This window comes from Eubalaena glacialis, chromosome 8 (assembly GCF_028564815.1).
Source record: "Eubalaena glacialis isolate mEubGla1 chromosome 8, mEubGla1.1.hap2.+ XY, whole genome shotgun sequence".
NCBI classification, from domain to species: domain Eukaryota; kingdom Metazoa; phylum Chordata; class Mammalia; order Artiodactyla; family Balaenidae; genus Eubalaena; species Eubalaena glacialis.
Genome location: NC_083723.1, coordinates 16,028,210 through 16,042,307, shown reverse-complemented (window position 1 = coordinate 16,042,307; position 14,098 = coordinate 16,028,210). Strand labels below are relative to the sequence as shown.

At 39.2% G+C, this 14,098-nt stretch overlaps 1 protein-coding gene across 2 annotated transcripts in view; it reads right to left on the bottom strand.

Moving 5' to 3' along the window:
- Positions 1 to 14,098, bottom strand: part of NRCAM (neuronal cell adhesion molecule) — a 245,235-nt gene that overhangs the window by 77,554 nt on the left and 153,583 nt on the right. For both annotated transcript variants that reach the window (XM_061197587.1, XM_061197588.1), the window contains exons 3-4: positions 6,431 to 6,634; positions 1,250 to 1,355 (exon numbers count right to left, since the gene is read on the bottom strand). In XM_061197587.1, coding sequence (XP_061053570.1) covers positions 1,250 to 1,355; positions 6,431 to 6,539 — 215 coding nt within the window. In that variant the 5' untranslated portion in view covers positions 6,540 to 6,634. The remainder of the gene's footprint in view (positions 1 to 1,249; positions 1,356 to 6,430; positions 6,635 to 14,098) is intronic.

Genomic DNA, 14,098 nt, shown 5'->3' with positions numbered 1-14,098 from the left:
TTTTATTTATGTAAAAGACTGCCTTATATAAAAGTCCCAGTGCCCAAGTAATCAAATACTTGATAACTGGTCACAAATCAACAATGGCCATGCTCTTACAAAAGCATGAATCTCTAAACTTTCCCATGATTTCCAAGCCCTCTTGGATTTCCCTTCCCACTGCTTATCTTTATAGCAGGAGTTGTCACAACTCCTAGGGTAGGGGACAGCGGTGTTGGCTGCTGCTGGCTTATTGTAGGTAGAGGCCAGGGATGCTGCAAAGTATCCCACAGTGCACAGGAAAGCTCTTGTCTCCACAGCAAAAAATTACCCAGCCCAAAATATCAACAGAGCTGAGGTAGAGAAATCCTGCCTAACAGAGAGTTACAGGAGCTATTAATTAAATGTTAAACTAAAAGGGGTGTCATCAAAGGACATCACATTAGGGCCTCAGTGCTCGAGGGTTTCTAATAATGTGACAGAAGAGATTGTTTTGAAGCCAACCTTTGATGGAAGTTTTTGATATACTTTGGTAATTTTTTTCTCCGGTGCCAGTCTGTGATAGATTAATAAGGCTGGTCATAGACAAACTTGGAAATAAAATATTGAGATAATTTCCCTTCTTTATAACTTAAAAAAATACACATTATCTCTCAATAATAATAATCCAACTCTCCAGAATTTCCATATATTATTGGACAAGTTATGGATCATCCACTAAGGAGCTGTGGGACCTTGGTTAGGTTAACCTAGCATTACTGGGCATCAGTTCCCCATCTATAAGATATACTGGTTGGACCAGACAATGTCTAATGTCTCTCCCAACTCTAAAAGGCTGTACAGTGGTCATGCCACGGTGCATATGGAGAATCCTGAGTGCTGAACACTGCCATGTTTGGAAAACCACTTGGGGCTATTTTATAGACTTGTAGAGAGCTAGGAGAGATCTTAGAAGTTGTCAAGTTCAACTTCTTTATTTTACATTTATCTGTAAACTGAGGCCCATAGAGAAGGAATTTGCCCATGTCATAAGGCCATCAGAAGGCTCTTTCCACATCTTCCCACAATTTTTTAGCATATCACAGAAAGGTATCAGTATGGAAATGCAACCATCTGGGTTTTTGAGAAGAATCAACTGAATTTAATTAAGCAGAGAGACAGAACAATGAACCTACAAATGATACTTTAATAATATGCAGGACCTGAAATTAACTTCAACATGAATATCAATGCTTATTATCAGTATTATAACAGCAGAAAGCACACCCACCTTGGAGGAGGTTTCCCTTTGGCCTCACACTGGATTACAATATTCTCCCGTGGGTCAATAATGTAATCTTTTGGAGACTGTTGAGTAATGGTTGGAGGTTGTACCACTTAATGGTAGAAAGAAGAACAATGTAAAGAAATAAATCATTTAATATCATAATAGCAATCACTTTTTTCTATATCAAAATCACTTACCCTAGACTAAATATGCTCCAAATGTTTTTAGTAATTTCTACTGTGGTAGCACACCCCCTCAGCAGATTTTTAGCTAAAAGACTCCTAAAATTTTGGAGTCAAGGCATAACTCCCTTTTGGTTACTTTATATGTGCTCATAAAGCCCATTTTCCCACATGGAAAGTTTGGGAAAATAATTACCAATATAAGCTTAAAATTAAGATAGTTTCATTTCTGATGTAACAATGAGAAATTTCTCTGATAGCTTTGATTCAAATGATGCCTTTCAATGAAATTTAAGTTATGAGGTAAATTTGTATCTTTCTTGCGAAAGAGTAACTGACTTGTAGTTCATTACTGGGCTCATGTAAATTAATACATTGGTAACAAATATATTTGAGAAGCTAACGTGAAAAAGATGGTTAAAATTAGAGACTTGACATGTCTTATTAGAGCCAGGAGGTAGGTGGCTACTAGGAACAAAGATAAAGCAAACTTCTTTAGAAGAGAAATTGAATTGGGAAGCTCTCTGTTTTAGGAAACAATATTCTCATTTCACACTTCAAAGTGTTATCTGGTCATTTATTATCAAATTGTAGGGATAAACCGTTCTGATCTGGAGCAACTGAATCTGAAAAAAGCTGGTACGTGGACATTTGATGTTCAGGTCACTCTAAGATTACCATGTCTTCCTTCTTGTGAAATCAGAATCACAGAGTGTAGAACAGGAAGGGACTGGAGAAATAATCCATTTTGACTTCTTTTGTTGCTCAGAGTAGCAAAATAGCTTGACTAGGAAGGCACAAAGCAGAGAAGAGAAGCGAACTCTCCTGGTGGAAGCCACTGCCTTGCACGACTCGAAGGAGAGCTGTTTACACAGACCAGTGGTTCTCAACCAGGGGCCATTTGCCCCCAGTCCTTGGGGGACATCTGGCCACATCCAGAGTCCATCTTGGTTGTCACCACTGGGATGGGGGTGGTCCTGGTATCTGGTGGGTAGAGGCCAGGGATGCTGCTAAACATCTCATAATGTACAGGACATCTTTACCATGTAAAGACTTATCTGCATCATTTTTCATATTCTGGATCGTCCCTTTCCTCTCCACCTATGCTCTGTGCTTCCTTTGTGAAACTTCTTCCACCTGTCAATCAAGTATTTCCCAAAGCTTAATAATCGTCCTCAGCTTTTGTCTTTCTTTCCTGTGGTGAATTGTTTCCAGGGCTAAATTGATCATTTCCATGTTCAATGCCTTATAAATCTGTAAACATGGATCTCTTCTCTTGCTTTGTCTGCAGTCTCGGGGCTGTTCACCAGACATCTCTTACTAAACATCCAAATAACACCTAAAATATAGATAAAAAATGAAACTCATAATTGCCATCATTTATTGTGCACCTATTAACTGTGGGATACTGCACAGCGTCAATTTCAACTCCTTTCGCAATATCCATCCCTTCCTCATCCTCCTTAGCCAGCTGCTCTTCCCAGCCTCTAGCACTGTTCACAGGACACTCATTCTTCTAGCCGGCAGTTACCAAAGCTGGTTAACAGTTTGGGCTAGTGGTTAAGAACTAGTCTGTCTTATTTCTTACCAGCTGTGAGACTTCAAGCAAGTTTCTTAAACTTCTGTAAGCCCTCGTTTCCATAGAGGAAAAATAGGGTTTAAAAGTAGTATCCACCTCCTAGGGTTGCTGGGAAAATTAAATAAAATAATTTGTGTAAAATTCTTAGTACATTCCAGTCCTACAATGGTTCAGTGATGTTAGCTGTATTTAAATTACTATCATAATCATTTTTAATTAGACCAGCTTCACTTTGGAGTGATCCTTCAGGCTTTGGGAGTAGAGAGTTTGGAATGATGGAAAGAAGCCTAGAATTTCCCACTCAGGGATTGGTGGGCATAGGTGGTGGGTAGGGAGATTTTTAGGAGTGACTCAGTCCAATTCTTTGTGCTTTTCTGTAAGTCACAGAGGTGCAAGGGTGATGGTTGCAGACCCAGAACTTCTATTCATGTGTCTGTAACAGAGCTGGCTTAGCTGCCATGCGTAACTGCTAGGAGTTTACCACCTAGATGTACCTCTTTGAACCGTGCTTAGGTCATCTGGCAACTAACAAGGGCTTTGAAGTAATAAGGGAAAAAGGTGATTTTATATAATTTTCCTGGCTAATCTAATATCAAAGAATTTTTCAAATGCCTGAAAACTACTTTTTTAGGTAGATGACAGATGTTACCCTACTGTCAGAGGCAGCAGTTTTTGATTAGAGCACGCCACTCAGAGACGATGTGAATGGGGGTGCCTGTCTTTTGCATACCTCAAAACAATACTCAAATTCTCTGGGCCATTATACTGATGACACTTAGAAACACTAGTCTACCCAGTCCTACAGGTTGAAGAAGTTTGAGAGCGAACTCGGGTGAAGCATTTTCATGCACCCACCTCCTATATATACCCAAAGACATGTTTTTATTCCAGCAAGCCTTTAATAGCATTTAGAACCAGACATTCTCTTCAAATTTTGTGAATTTTCTCACTGAGTTACATCAGATGTGAACAAAGCTCAGAAGTTAGTAGCCCAGAATATTGGTAAAAGAAAGACAGGAATACCTGAGTCTTCAGAATTCATGCAAGGAATAGATTAAACCTGCTTCTTGGAATTTAAATGCAATGATTAGCCACAGTAAACACACACGCTTAAAAAGACGTTAGTCACGAAAACAAAATTGTGCGTTTTAATTCACAGCATTCATTCAAAAACAAAGACACAGTCAAATTTTCACACTGCCTGGTAATGACGGAAAGACACTTACAGTCTTCAAGAAGTTTTGCTTTTTCCCCATCAATATCAGCAGGTGAGTGGGCAAACAGGATTAAAGAAAATCAGGTGTTAGTAATAAGAACGTTAGCACCCTGAAGATAAAAGGGGCATCTTGCCTATTTTATTTGACCTAAAAAACCAGTAGAGCAAAGGTAGAGGTTGTGAAGTAGCAAGGGAAAGAAACTCCCATTAAAGGTTTCGTTTATTCCTGAAGCAGACCTTTCTACATACACATATGGAAGAACAAAAGGGATGCTGTAGGCCAAAAAATGATTCTGCCAGGAATAGGAATGGCTAATTCCATTCCATACGTGTTGTGCTGGACAAGTAATTACATTCAATTTGAAAAACAGCTGAAATCTACAATTAATCTGAGTTGTCACATACTGTGTTGTGTCTGATCCTATTATCCCAGACATCACTACGCACATGGTGATAATACCTAACAATGGGACATTGCTACAATGACAGTGCTCCATCCAAGCCAAATCCAACACTGATTTGTGGTTTTTATATTTCTACGGTTAATCGCCAAGTCGGTAATTGCACTTTTCAGACTGTTAGCATGTTTCTGCTTCAGAATTCCTCAGTCACCCAGTGTTTGCTAGTACCCACCCCAAGGAGCAGCTCACGGAAAGGGGGGATAAGGAATAGGGGCAGGGAAGAAGTTACATTAGCATGCAATTCACATGATTCTGCTGTGCTGCCTGTCATTACTACTTGCAAAGGTTAATGCAGGAGCGCCTGGGTTGCCTGTGACTTTCTTTTCATCATGGTTCTGCTCTTCTCCATTAGCAGCGATAATTGAGTTAGCCGTAGGTGACTGTTTCCCTCTGATTGTAAGATTGAGCAGTCAGATTAAAGGGGAATATATTTAACAGAAGAGAGAACAAAAGCATTTCTCTCAAATGCTCTTTCTTCTATACATCCATTAGGGCGAATGCTTACTTAGGCATTCCAACTCCAATGGGCTTAACCAATCATATCTCTTTTTTTTTTTCTTTTTAACTGAAATTAAGGTCACTGAATGAATATCTTTTGAAAAGAAGGAGAATGTTGCATTTTCTTCCACTTTAGACTAAAGATGCACAGAAAAGGGAGTCAACAAAGTATGGGGCCAATCACATCTCTTCTTAATTGTCTTCCCACTGGCAGTTGCAACCTCTTTGGCAAAAAAAAAAAAATTGACATCCCAACAATTGAATCGCCCCGGGGAAAGTGTACCTTCCTTGTACCTTGGAAAGCTCGCCAAACAGATGTTCTATTCAAGAAGCTAATGGATTTAAAGAGGTCATGCTGATTAGGGATGAAGAATAAATCAGTTCTGAAGTACAGTATTAGTCCAGATTTCAAATTCTGCTTTCCGTTGCAGGAAAAGTGACCCGTTGGCACCTAGCATTATATTTATTTCTTACAAACAGGCCACCCAGCCCAGGGAGAGTGCAGTATATACAGTACTTTATTCAGGAAAGGGTGGGCTCTTATAGTAGCTGTTACTTGCTCCATTTTAAATAGTAATTTTGCCGAAGACTTGTTTAATTCTCAACATTGACATCTTGGTCTTTGATCACTGTTTTAAAAACAAAGACCTTTCACTAGGCTTTAGATAAGATATATTTCCTAGCTCTAAACTCATATTTAAGATCCAAAACTCAAAAGTGAATTTTGCCTTGTCTGAATCCAGAGAAACGAGCCGTGGGTAGTTTGGGGATACAGAGGGCGTGGGGTTGGCTGAGAGATGATCTTTTCACTCTTAGTATATGAAGAAAGAAGGTGGAGATGCGGGGACAGGATAAACGGGGGCGGGGGGCGGTCTCTGTGATCATTTTAAAGCGATTCCTATAGTTTTCTTGCGGGACGGCTTCTATAAAGAGTTGCCTGTTGGGAGGATCAGGGCAGCTCACAATTCACTCCTTCTCTGGTCAGCACCCCCCATGGTACACCAAAAGCACCTGAGGGGAGGGACAGATAATGACAGGGAAGGGACAATGTGTCTGACCGATTCAATGGCCATTTCTAGGGTCTGATTCTTTATAAACACAGGGTGCTGAAGGTAAAAGCCAAATTAGTTTTGATTCACTCTTCAGGATCACACAGACATCTGCTCCATCCACACGGTTCAGAGTGATGGTAAATGCCGGGGAGGGTCTGACTGCCGGGCCTAACAGCTTTCCAACGTTAATACTTACGATCAAGAGGGACTTCCAGTGCACTAATCATCTGGCACAGGAAGAGTATCAGGGGTGCTCTGCCTGCAGATAAGTGCTTCTTTTTCGGCATCATTATTTTAAGCTGCATTAGCTGAACTCCCGCTGAGCCCCACAAGCTGAATTTCCTTTTCTTCTTTCACAAAAGACGTGTGTGCAACGTTTAAATAAGTCTCATGCAGGAAACTGAAAAAGGATAGGAGAAGAATTATCGTGCATTTTTAAAAAAAGGAGGAATGAAGAGAGGAAGTCGGCAGCACAGAAAATCAGTTCTGTATTATACATGAACTCTAAATGGAACTCTAACTTTTAAATATTTCACTCTGAAGACTGGGAGAATCATTTATTCATAAATCAGCTAAAATTAGGTCAGAATATTTGTAGTGATGTCAAGCAAAATATGTCAACTTTGCCATTCTTCTGTTTTTCCCATTTTAAATATCTGCTTTATATTAGAGGCTACCATGTTCCTAATAGATCAGGAAAACTTGGCTTATAAATTGGTTAGAAGGTGTGCCTTTGAAGGGGAGGCCTAATGGCTTCTCCTTTCTAGAGATTACCTCTGGGAAAGTTCAGGGCATGGTTGCCAATTTGCTTCAAACCCCAAACACTGATTTACCGGTTGAACCACCAAGAATTCTGGCCTTCTCCATCTCCTACCTAGACCGTGGCAACAGCTATGCCTGGGCTCTGAGTTCCAGGTCTTCTTCACTGCAGTCACCTCCTAAACAGTGCTGATTAGTTTTGCTAAGGGTCTTTGGTCAAATACTGGGAGTAGCCCCATGGGACCTACCCGATTAAAGTTCAATATATCCTTAAATAAGTAATACAAAAACTGCAATGACCTGGTCTCAATTTATCCCACCAACCTCATTTCCCCCTATCGTCATGTAAGTATTCTTTTTTGTTTGACTGTCTGATTCTGCTTTTCTTTCTTGGGTCAATCCTTCAACATGCTTTGAATTTTCCTAACTTCTTGCCTTGGTTTATTCTATTCCTTTTACCTGAATGCCCTCTCCACCATATTTCCTCAACAATGTCCAATGGATTTCTTTATAGAGCATTTATTGGGTTGGCCAAAAAGTTCATTTGGGTTTTTTTGTAACATCTTATGGAAAAACCTGAATGAACTTTTTGGCCAAGCCAACATGAGCTGATCACTCAAACTAGAAGGCATTTCACTCTCTGAGAATCCCTGAAATGATGTTTTATTCGTCACATAGAGTATACAGGTAGATACAGTGATAGACTTTTTTGGGGGTACGCATGCTCTCTCCCCTACTCCTTCAGGCAAAGATTGAGCCTCTCCCATCTTTGTATTCCTCTCCTATCACGTAAGTATGCCTTGCACATGAAAGTGCAAGAGAACATGAGCACACAGAATACAGACCTCTGTCCTACAACAGACCTCTACCTGCAATGACAGGTTTAATCACATCTTCTCGTTAATAAAGAGAAGTGTGAGTGACCAATGGCTCTCTTGAGAAGGTAGGGATGTCATTATTATAAACTAGGATCGTTCTTACAGCTTAATTACTGAATTATTTGTGTAATCGTGTATTTTTAAAGTGTCCATCTTTCCCACTGAACTGAAAGCCTCGAAGGGTAGGGACCACATCTTTCCTGTTCCCCATTGTGTCCCCAGAGCTCATCACAGTGCCTGGCACATGGTAGGGAGTAAATAAATATTGGTAGAAAAAAAGTGAAGGGGGGAAAGGGGAAAGGTGAGGTTGTATTCAGATAGGCACTCCGACCACAGTCTGCCTGAGGCTATATTTATATTTACATTACTTGATTTAAAAACCAAACTCTTGTCAATATGGTCAAATTAGTTGGCATATCATGTCTGTGTATGGAAGAGAGCTTAAATGTATAAAAGAAAAATGAAACAGTGCTGACAACATGTGTTTTGCTAGCAGCTGAGTTCTGATTTGAACCTGATTATAATTATAGTTGGACATTTCTTGCTAAACAAATACAAAAAAATATGCTAAACATAGGCATTATACATATATAAATATTATTTTGTGAATGAAACATCCATACTGTGTGGTTTCATTTAAGATCCAGGAAATTTGTCTTTCCGTATTATAATATATAAACAATCATGACCATTAAACATCGAGAGGCCGGTAGAAAAGCTCGCCCAACCATTTCTAACCAAAATATAAACCAGACTGTCTTTCTGTGCATGCAAAGCAGATCTATACCATTTAATCGAATTTACTTAGGTCTCTCATGATTCTTTGTTGTTGAAACGCTAATTGTGAATTTACACATAAGCTTCAAGGAAAATAAACATAAATGGCACAAATGGCACTAAAACAAGTCAATGTTACATATTACACATACTGAGAGAAAACGACAGAACCAAGCACCAAGAAAACAAAAGGCATACCTGCCTGATTTGTGTGTCAAGCTAATTGAGTTTATTCAATTTAAGTGCCTAGCTTTCTGAACAGATGCCAGAGAACTAAAACACTTTCTAAAAGATGTACTAAGAAATTGTAATGCCCGTAAGATCTTAAGCAACTACATACAATTTCCAAGTTCTTCGTTCATTATTTATTTTGCCTGGATGCCTTAACTATTCATCCTTCAGAACAGAGAAAACAATGAGACAACGTCATATAAAAGAAAGTATCATTCAACCTGCTTTGCCTTTTCAGAATATAGATGGAATAAAATATTCCACATTAAATCACAGTGTTATATAAAAAAAAAAATAAAAATCTTAAGAAAAACTGAAACAACACTTACTTAAAGAGACATGAGTAAATCTTCACAGTGAGAGGAGGTCATGAACTACAGGAAATGAAGATGTGGTCTCTCTTCAGAAGCTGTAAGTTCATTTAAACCAATAGCCACAAAATCATCTCCAGTGTAGATTCTGTTTGGGGAGTCCAAAGCAATGGCCCAGCCCACCCTCCAAATCCTGCCCATGGAAAATCACCGACTTCTCCTATGAATGCCATCACAGGTGAATAACCCAACACCCAAGGACAGCATTAGGTCCCCGGCACTCAGTCACAGTGAAAATCAAATACAGCTACAGAAAACTGAGCTTTCTCTCTTGAAGAGTGATGGGCTTTGCAAGTCTCACAAAGAAAAACCATTGCTTCTGCACTCGGGGAGTCCTGATGTCAGCACCCTGCCCTGCCAGGAGCCCACCTGTCTTTCAGTTTACCTTGGAAAAATGATGGTCATTCTATCTTACATGAGAATCGTGAACTAAAACTAAATGGTTAATGCAATTAAATTAAAATGAATGAAACCCCCATTTGAAATAGCAGCATCTTGTTTAGTCAAGGCTAGAGGGCATGTTAGCACAATATAGCTTATAATTTTCAAAAAATATTTGCCACAGACATTTTAAAGCATGCTTGAATCAGGCAAATGACAGGTTCATCTTCAGAATATAAATCATCCTGACATTTAAAACCACATATATTGTTAAAATAACCCAGAGTAATGATAAACAGGAAAGCCTTTTACTATTTCACTTCATTTCACTCCGTTCAAAGCAAGTTTTCATGTATTACCTACAGAATCTCTTAACAGAAGGAAAAAAAAAATCTCCCTCCTTTAGTAAACTTTTCATCATTAGGAAAGAAACGCAATTCAAGATTTCCTTACTTCTGTTGCCTAAAATTCATATTGAACCATACAGCACATGTTGCCTCACATTTTTACCATATATTTTAAAAGAAAAACCTAAGGTTTTGACAAAGGATTCATATTAAGCCCAAGCAACACAGCTCTCTTGTTGCTTAAGAAGTCTTGTCATTAGAAAGAAAAGAAAATCTTCGTTTTTCTCAAGTGAAAACTGAAATTATTTGAATAAAAAAAAATACAGCGGCTCTCCACTCGAACCAGAAGGCCATGCATTACTTACCACTTCATTCTAGCCTGTCTGTACTTTTCAGCTTCCCAACATGGGTGGTTCAATGCTGACTGCACAGTGTAACACGATCTACTCTCTAAGCCAGTAAACAAAGATGCTTATGTGACTGGATGCCCTTTGGCACACTAATTATTGCTCTGGTGAGCCCTCAGCGGCTGGCCTCACTGAGTGGATAGCTAACTGGAAGTGGCATCATCTTGACTGTGAAAGGCGTTTTTCAGCAATCAACTCGGGATGGTTCCTTTCTTTTTTAAATTGAGGTATAGTTGATTTACAATGTTGTGTTAGTTTCTGATGTACGGCAAAGTGATTGTTATATATCAATATACATGTATATGTGTATATATATATTCTTTTCCATTATGGTTTATTACAGGACGTTAAATATAGTTCCCTGTGCTATACAGTAGGACCCTGTTATTTATCTATTTTATATATAGTAGTTTGTATCTGCTAATCCCAAACTCCTAATTTATCCCTCTCCCAACCCCTTTCCCCTTTGGTAACCGCAAGTCTGTTCTCCATGTCTACGAATCTGTTTCTGTTTTGTAAATAACTTCATTTGTGTCATATTTTAGATTCCACATGTAAGTGATATTATATATTTGTCTTTCTCTGTCTGACTTACTTCACGCAGTATGACAGTCTCTAGGTCCATCCATGTTGCTGCAAATGGCATTATTTCACTCTTTTTTACGGCGGAGTAGTATTGGGATGGTTACTTTTTATATTTTGTTAAACATTTACCAAAAGGAAAAAGCACACTAATGCCCATTCCTAGCCCGTGCTTGTGCTCGTCAGTCACTGGTTTTGAGTCTGAGACTATGGAAGGAAGATTAGAGAGAAATGGACAAAGACTTCGTATAATTAACACATGAACAAAGTCACACAAACCTACACAACTCCACTACCAGGAATGCGCCTTAGAAAAAAGTAGTTTGGGATTATGTGACTCTAGAGATTGTAACGATCTTTTCAAATAACAAGGCAAACTTTGTGAAGCAAAGGAACACATTTCTAATTCCCTCCCAGCCCAAAGGGATGTCCCATAATAGAGATTCTACAAGGAATCTGGTAGCTAGAACCTGGAATAGTACCAAAGGAAAGGTGAATAATTAATAGATGTTTTTTAACCAAATAATAGATGACAGGATACATCTTGATAATAGCTCAAATCTCCATTCCTCAGAGCACTCTAACTGATTATGTTATTTGGTATTCATAAAAATCACAGAAAATAGGAAAGCAGGTATTATACCCATTAAACAGATGAGGAAAAAACCAATCATGGTGGCCATTATTCATTGAGACCTTCTATGTGCCAGGAATCACTTTGAGTTTGTTCCATGTATTAATTTATCTCATCTTGCCAATAACTCCAAAAGGGAAACTCTATTTCATTTCCCAGTTTACTGGTAAGGAACCTGAGATGCAGGATGGTAAAGTCATTTGCTTAAGGACACACACAAGGTATGTGAAGTGACAGACCCAGAGCTCCAGTTCTTCCAAAAAGTTCTAGAGCTTTCAGCCTGTCACACCCTGAGAAGCCCTAGCATTTCCCTTCTTCTCATATCCTCTTATTTTGCATTTAGCCAATAAGCAAACAGAATTACCAAGTTTAGTCACTGATGTTAAAAAACAAAGTGCTAATGGTTTGTGAATATCTACAGAAGATCTTCCCGGTGTGGCTCAGAGTACAACTTCAGGGGCCCCTTCACACTGGATGGCATATGAACAGGGCCTGCTGGAATTGTACCACATGCTGGCCCTGGCCTTTGAAGGGAACCACAAGGTAGGAGACTGTAGGCAAGACACACTTTTAGAAAGTTAATTTTAAAAGTAGGCAATGTAACTATGGAGAACAATATGGAGGTTTCTTAAAACACTAAAAATAGAGTCATCATATGATCCAGTAATCCCACTCCTGGGCATATGTCTGGAAAAGACAAAAACTCTAATTCGAAAAGATACGTGTACCCCAATGTTCACAGCAGCACTATTCACAGTAGCCAAGACATGGAAGCAACCTAAATGTCCACTGACAGATGAATGGATAAAGAAGGTGTGGTACATATATACAAGGGAATATTACTCAGCCATAAAAAAGAATGAAATTATGCCATTTGCAGCAACATGGATGGACTAGAGATTATCATACTAAGTGAAGTAAGTCAGATAGAAACAGACAAATATCATATGATATCACTTCTATGTGGAATCTAAAAAAATGGTACAAATGGACTTATTTACAAAACAGAAATAGACTGACAGACATAGAAAACAAACTTATGGCTACCAAAGGGGAAAGGGGAGGAGGGATCAATTGGGAATTTGTGATTGACAGATAAACACAACTATATATAAAATAGATAACTAATAAGGACCTACTGTATAGCATAGGGAACTATATTCAATATCTTATAATAAACTATAATGGAAAAGAATCTGAAAAAGAATATATATCTATATTTATAGTTATCTGAATCACTTTGCTGTATACCTGAAACATTGTAAATCAACTATTCATCAACTTAAAACAAAAAGGGAACCACAAAAATTTTAAAAATTAAAAATATTTAAAATGCCTCAAAGAAGGTAGGCAATATACATGCACATGGCACAACATTCATAAGGTACAAAAGACCATATAATTCAAAGTAAGCAGGGCTTCCCTGGTGGCGCAGTGGTTGAGAATCTGCCTGCCAATGCAGGGCACATGGGTTCGAGCCCTGGTCTGGGAGGATCCCACATGCCGCGGAGCGACTAGGCCCGTGAGCCACAATTACTGAGCCTGCGCGTCTGGAGCCTGTGCTCCGCAACAAGAGAGGCCGCGATAGTGAGAGGCCCGCGCACCGCGATGAAGAGTGGCCCCCACTTGCCGCAACTAGAGAAAGCCCTCGCACAGAAACGAAGACCCAACACAGCCATAAATAAATAAATAAATAAATAAATTAAAAAAAAAAAAAAAAGTAAGCAGCACAACAACTCAGTTTCTCCCTTGGAAGGGTTACTAACACCAAGTTTTGTGAATTATTCTAGGGACAGTTCATGCATGAAGAGGTCTAAAATCATACACAACACAATATTTTAAGGACCGCTTGGATATAGAAAACAATTTTAAAGCCTTTTTGCCATTGAAGTTAGATGATCAAAAACAGCCAAGTCTTTCAATAAAATCTAGTTATTTGCAACACACGAAATTATTTGGATACGGGCTTTTTCACACCTCCTTAATTTAGCACAGAAATTACAAGAAAGGAAACAGTAAAGGATGATTAACTGAGAGATCTAAAACAAACGATAAAGCATGCTTAATGAAAAGTCCATATGGGTGAGGCTAATGGCGACCATGACCAAGGGTGGCACCTGTCCCACACTTGTCCAGCCAATTATCTGATGACAGTTGTCAGGATCGGCTTCAGGGGTGAGAGAGCTGACGAGAAAAGGAAGGATGGGTGGAGTAAGAGAGAAAGGGACTAGGGTCTCTCAAAAGAAGCCTTCCTCACCCCCACTTCTGAATCCAATCACAATTAGCTAAACAGATCAGAGAGGAGACTATTCCCTCAAATGCTTGCCATGTTCACAGTCTGTCTTTCGGCACCGACGCCACCATCCTGACCGGGGCTGGAAGAATCAGGCGTGGGTGTCTGACCAAAGGCCATGTAGAGCCTGTAAGATGACTTGGCTATTTTAGAGGGTTGGAGAGTGACCAACGAAGTGGTAGTAAATTCCTTTCTCGTGGGCAG